The sequence below is a fragment of the Rhinolophus sinicus genome, chromosome 2 (assembly GCF_057876585.1).
Source record: "Rhinolophus sinicus isolate RSI-liver-muscle chromosome 2, RSI-T2T, whole genome shotgun sequence".
NCBI classification, from domain to species: Eukaryota; Metazoa; Chordata; class Mammalia; order Chiroptera; family Rhinolophidae; genus Rhinolophus; species Rhinolophus sinicus.
In genome coordinates, this window is record NC_142502.1 from 67,009,201 (window position 1) to 67,015,200 (window position 6,000).

Below are 6,000 nucleotides of genomic sequence, written 5' to 3' on the forward strand. Positions count from 1 at the left end.
ATCTTGATGGAGGATTAATGCACTATACTACTGCTCAGCAAATACTCTTGCTTTAATTTTTTCCTGTTCTCTTAACAATCTACCTGAAGTGGAAAGGATCCCCCTCATGAATCCAGTTTCATTCCTTCTCTATTTACCAAAAGTTTGAAGTGCTTCTCAATGCAGCATAGCATAAAAGATTAATTAGAAAATATTTTCTATGTTTTTATAATTGGTGTCAATTTTTTGTTTTTGTTTTTAATCAGGAAAAACCTACTCGAAACTCCCAAGTATGTTTTAAATGAGTCCCCTTATGATTGCTTGTTTTTGCTCTGAGGTAATTAAAACAATGCCAAAATACCAGGGTCACCATTGATGTAGTGCTTGGTAACTTTGTCTTGAAAATCAAAGAATTAAAAAAAGACCACATGATAGAGGTGAGTCCTCAATGATGTTTTGTGAATTTCTATGTATTATGATAGTTGAAAATTAAAGAGCCCAAACTTTAAGTGTGTTTAGCACCTACTGTGAATATTCATTTTACAACCAAATATCTTGGATAAACTTAGAATAAGAAAAAGAAAAATTCAGAAGCTCACTAACTTCTAGATGATGGAGGAGATGAACTAATGGATAGAAAGCAGCATATGTTAGAAAACACTAAATAAGTGATGTGTGACATAAAGCAGAGAAACCTGAGTGGCAACCTGGTTAGTTTTTCAAGATTGCACATCTTCCTAGTAACAGGACAGAAGAGATGAAAAGGAGATGAAAATATATCAGATGGTGTCGTTTTACTCATGGGCTCTAGATTGACTTATGAGCCACTGAAGGCGGCTCTTCCCAAGAAAGGACACATTTTGTCCTTACTCTGGAGCTTAAGACCCAGAAGTCATTCAAGTTTCCAGCACAGTAGAAATCCTCCCCTTTTAAAAAATAATACATTAGAAAAAGAAAAATGGCATTATTATTATTAGAGGGATTATTTTTGAATTGTCTTTTTAATGTATTTTAAAAATGATCGTACCTTATTTGTATTTTTGGCCTTTTAGTGATAGATAAAGTTCAGCTTTATCAGTTGAAACATATTAACAAACAAACAAGACGACGATACACGTGAGTTACTGATAGGATAAATACATGCTTCCTTTGGTATTGTTACTTGAAATTTCCATAAGCTTTTCTCTTCACTTATTCATTCTTCATTCTATTGAATAATAATATTCATACATGAAAAGTGCTTCAATTTTAAATAAGGCAAGAAATTTTATTATATTAAAATATCTGATCACCCCTAAGGCTACTAATTTAGTCATTGCCACAGTTGTCACTAAGTGGATAGGCGGATGCCTCAACAGTATTTCCTGTATACCACTCTCTCATGGCAATCAGATTCATGGGAATATGAGAAAAGCACAGCATTTCAGATGTCTCTCACTCTTGCAGATTCACTTATGGTTAAGAAAAGGGTTATGATTGTGAGCCTTTTCTTATGGTTCTAAAACCATGGTATCACTTTCTGTAGTAAAGAATATCATATCAGAACTGTGGGATTCAGTCTCTGTACAACTTTGAATTTTCCAGGTGCTTCCACCAAGTCTACACTGTTACTGAACATGACTCTCTCAATCCTACTCTCCCAATCCAATCATTTTGTCTGTCAAAGTCTATCCTGACTCATTGAAACATGACAAATGCTATTGTTCACCAAAACAATGTAGTTGCCCTCAAAGAACCAACTGTTAACAATGCTTCCCAAAATGTCTCTGATGGGTCTAGAATAGTTGCTAAAACAGGTCATCTGTTCTCTTTGATTAGAAGTGAAGAATTCTTTCATGTTTGGGTGACATTTAGAATTTGGAGACTGAGGACTTTAATTCATGAAATGTATTAGTTTTCTATTGCTGCCGTAACGAATTACAACATCACAAATTACCACAAACTTAGGGACTTAAAACAACACAAACTCTAAAGTCCTGTAGGTCAGAAGTCCAGTACAGGTCTCACTGAGCTTACATCAAAGTGTTGGCAAGCTGAGTGTCTCTCTGGAATCTCTAGGGGAGAATCAATTTCTTGTTTATTTGGGTTGTTGGTAGAATTTAGTTCCTTGTAGTTATGGGTTATAGGCTGAGGGCCTTGTTTCCTTGCTGGCTGTCAGCCAAGGGTCATTCCGAGCTTCTAGTGGCCCCCTTTCCACATCTTCAAAGGCAGCAATGGCAGGTTGAATCCTAATGTTGCATCTCTGACCTACTCTTCTATTCTTGTCCACTTTTAAGAATTTGTGTAATTAGACTGAGCCCATTTAGCTATTCTAGGATAATTTCCCTATCTCAGAGTCTGTACCCTTAATCATATCTGCAAAGTGCTTTGTGCCATGTAAGGAAACATTTATAAATTCCAGAGATTAGGACATAGACATCTTTGGGAGCCATGATTTGGCTAACTATGCCAATCTTATATAACCCTGGATATCCCTGGCTGAAAAATAATTTCTGCTGTTGAAGAGAATAAACTTACCAAAAAATTTAAAGTGAATAAAATGTGCTGACATAAAAACTAATTTTACAGAACTTAAATTGGAAAGTACTATTTGATTCATTTGTTCTGTTCTCATCTGCTACCAATAGAGTCTACATGGAGTGATGAAAGGAATTAGTGCTGTGGACTAATTGTGCCTCCCACCCCCACTCATATGCTGAACCCTGAACCCCCACTGTGATGGTATTTGGAGATGGGGCCTTTGGGCGATAATTCAATTTAGATGAGGTCATGAAGGCTTAGGATGGGTTAGTGCACTGATGTGATGAGATACCAGAGAGCGTGCCCTCTTCCTCTCAGCCACGGGAGAACACAGAACGTAACTGTCTGCAAGCCAGGAAGGGAGGCTTCATCAGAACCTGACCATGCCATCACCCTGATCATGTACTTCCAGGCGCCAGATCTGTAAGAAATTTATGTTTTTTTAAACTACCCACTCTGGTATTTTTTATGCACGTCCAAGCTGATTAAAACAGGGGGAAGTAGTCATAAGAAAAAGCGATTCACTGCCCCCCGCTCCCCATTTTCAACCTAAGTAAATAGTTTCATAGTAGAGGTGGCATAATACCTTCAAAAAGCAGTAAACTTTAGATTCCATTAGCTATGGTCGTATTTAATCACTGATTTCATCCGTTAACACCAGACAATATTACCCAAATATATTGGGATATAAAATTCAGCTATTCATTGGAATGGTATAAGACCTTCAAAATATTATTTATAATAATCATTGCCTCTTGTATATGATTATAAATGAGATAATATCTCTATCAACTAACAGTAATAACATCAAAGAACAATTTTTTAAATGTGAAACTTGGGCAAACTATATAAAACTTCAACCAATTATCAAGGCTTCACAATGGATTTCCCTCCCCCTACTGCACATACAGCAATTTTCATAAGCTTAAATGCAAAAATCATTGAGGATTGCTAATGAACTGATTTATTTACATTCATCAAGTTTTTAAATCTTACAACATTGCTTGTATATTTATTTATTTTTAGGATCAGAGAAACTGCTAAGTCATAGAGGCAGGATAAAAAGAATGAACACCAAGATAAAGATGTCCATTTTGGTTGGCAGCCACATCATGGTATGATGTCAAGGACCCAGGTAGTTCCTTTGGGTAGATAGTCTCCACAGATGGTTACCGTAAGTTTCTTGCCTTCCTGTCCAAACATGCCATTCTCCCAACTAAGAGGAGGAGTTCAGTTTTCCTCTTTTTGAATCTAGACTGCCGTTACAACTATTTTGACTACAAGAATACAGTAGAAGTAATATTCTGGTACTTCTAAGGAAGACTGACAGCTTCTACTTCTTGCTTCTTAGAATGCTCCTTCTTGGGACTCAGCAACCAACCAGTGAGGAAGCCCAAGCCGCCACATAGAGAGGCCACAGGGAGGAGACCGGAGGGCCCTTGCCAACAGCTCCAGCTCAACTCCCATCTGGCAGCCAGACACAACTTCCAGCCACATGTCTGAAGTCTTTTGGACTTTTAGGCAATCCTAGTACCCGAGCCAACATCACGTGAAACAGAAGAATTGCCCATTCAATCAGAATGGGAAACAAATATGAAGCCAGAACAGGGTGAAAAGGAAGATGAGACTGCAACTTCAAATAGAGTAACAAGGGAGACCTCATGAGAGTGTAACGTGAGGGACTACGCCTTGTCATACCTGCAGGAAAAGTGTTCCAAGCAGAGGAAATGACCAGTAAAAAGGCCTTAATCTATGAGTGTCTGGCCTATTTGCAAAAAATCAAGGAATCCAGTGTGGTTGCAACAAGGTGATCAAGGGGAAGACTGGTAGAAGAAGAGATTCAAGAGGTAACAGCGGTCCACGGTACATAGGGCTTTCTGGGTTGAATGGTAGCCCCCTAAAATATATGCCCACATCTTAACCTCCAGAACCTGTAAATGTGAATTTATTTGGAAAAAGAGTCTTTGCCGAGGCAAGTAAGTTAATGATCTCAAGATGAGATCACCCTGGGTTTTCTGGGGGGAGGGGGGCTTAAAACCAGTATCAATTGTTCTTATGAGACAGAGAAGAGAAGAAGGCCATGAGAGACTGGAGTGAAGTAGCCACCAGCCAAGGAATACCTAAGGCCACCAGAAGCTGACAGAGACAGACGGATTCTCCCCTAGGGAGTTTGGAGAGAGTGTGCCGACAGTCCGATTTCATACTTCTGGCTCCAGAACAGTGGAAGAGTAAATTTCTGTTGTTTCAAGCCACCAGGTCTGTGGTACTTTGTTACAGCAACCCTAGAAAACTAATGCAGTCTTTCTAGGACATTGTGAGGACTTTATTTTTAATTGGGGTAAAAGGGAGCCATGGCAGGGTTAGAGCAAAGAAGCAACATGATCAAACTTACATTTTTAAAAGATGACAGACTACTAGATTGAAAATAAATTATAAGGGCCCAACCACAGAAGACAGGAGACCAGATAGGAGACTAATACAGACAAGAAAAAAGGAAAACGGATAGCAGAGGCCAGGATTAAATCAGTGTTGGGACAAGGAGTGGTTAAATTTTGGGTATATTTTCAAAGTAGAGAAAACAGAATGTCTAGATATATTGGACCTAGACTATACGAGAACGTGAAGAGCCAAGAATGACTCCACAAAGTTTGGGGTGTAAGAAAATGGAAAAATGGAGCTGCCTTTGACTAGGATGGGAAAGGTTAAAGGTAGAACAGATTATACGGGGAAAGATCAAGGGAATTCCGTTTAAGGCATGTTGCATTTGAGGCTTCTATTAAGTATCCAAGTGGGAGATGTCAGGCACCCAGTTGTGTATAAGAAGTTCAGGAGAGAGTATGGGCTAGAAATATTAATTAGGGTGTGTCAGCACCGAGATGATATTCAACACCATGGAACTGAGTGAATTCAACAAAAGAGTAAGTAGGAAAAGGAGAAGAGGACTAAGAACAGAACCTGGAGTGCGCTAGTATTAGGAGGAATGGGAAGCAGAAAAACAAGAAAGGAGAACAAGAGGAGCAATTGATAAGAAGAAATCCGAAAAAAGAAAAAATGTGGCATCCTGGACGTTTAGTGAAGGAAGTATGTCAAGGAGGAAAGAGTGACTAAACTGTATCACTACATGGTTGGGGCGAGTAAGATAAGGACTGAGAATTACTCAGTGGATTCAGCAACATGGAAGTCGCTGATGACGTTTACAAGAGCAGTCCTGGTGAAATATTAGGGGCATAAGCCTGACTGAAGTGTACTTATGAGGGAATGAGAAAGGAAGTTTTGGAGACAGCACATGAGAGTCTTTAGGGGAATTTTAACACAACGGGGAGCAAAGAAATGAGATGGCAGCTAGCAAGGGAATGAGGCTGAAAGAAAGGGTCTCTGAAATTGAAAGAAAAAACAGCGTGTGCATATGTTGATGGTAGCCATCAAGAAGAGGGGGAAAAAAAGACAATGTAGAAGAAAGGGAGGAGAATTACTGGAACAATGTTTAATGGAGTGGGCTCC

General features: G+C 38.9%; 1 protein-coding gene across 2 annotated transcripts in view; it reads left to right on the forward strand.

Moving 5' to 3' along the window:
- The window catches only part of IBTK (inhibitor of Bruton tyrosine kinase), a 104,693-nt gene extending 100,203 nt beyond the window's left edge, over window positions 1-4,490 (forward strand). The window contains exons 29-31 of one of the 2 annotated variants that reach the window (XR_016020267.1): window positions 2,818-2,922; window positions 3,526-3,614; window positions 3,851-4,490. Coding sequence is in view for 1 of the 2 variants with exons in the window: in XM_088795593.1 (XP_088651719.1) it covers window positions 3,851-3,886 (36 nt within the window). In the remaining variant the exon portion in view is untranslated. The remainder of the gene's footprint in view (window positions 1-2,817; window positions 2,923-3,525; window positions 3,615-3,850) is intronic. The other variant, XM_088795593.1, reaches the window with a different exon arrangement.
- The last annotated feature ends 1,510 nt before the right edge of the window (window positions 4,491-6,000 follow it).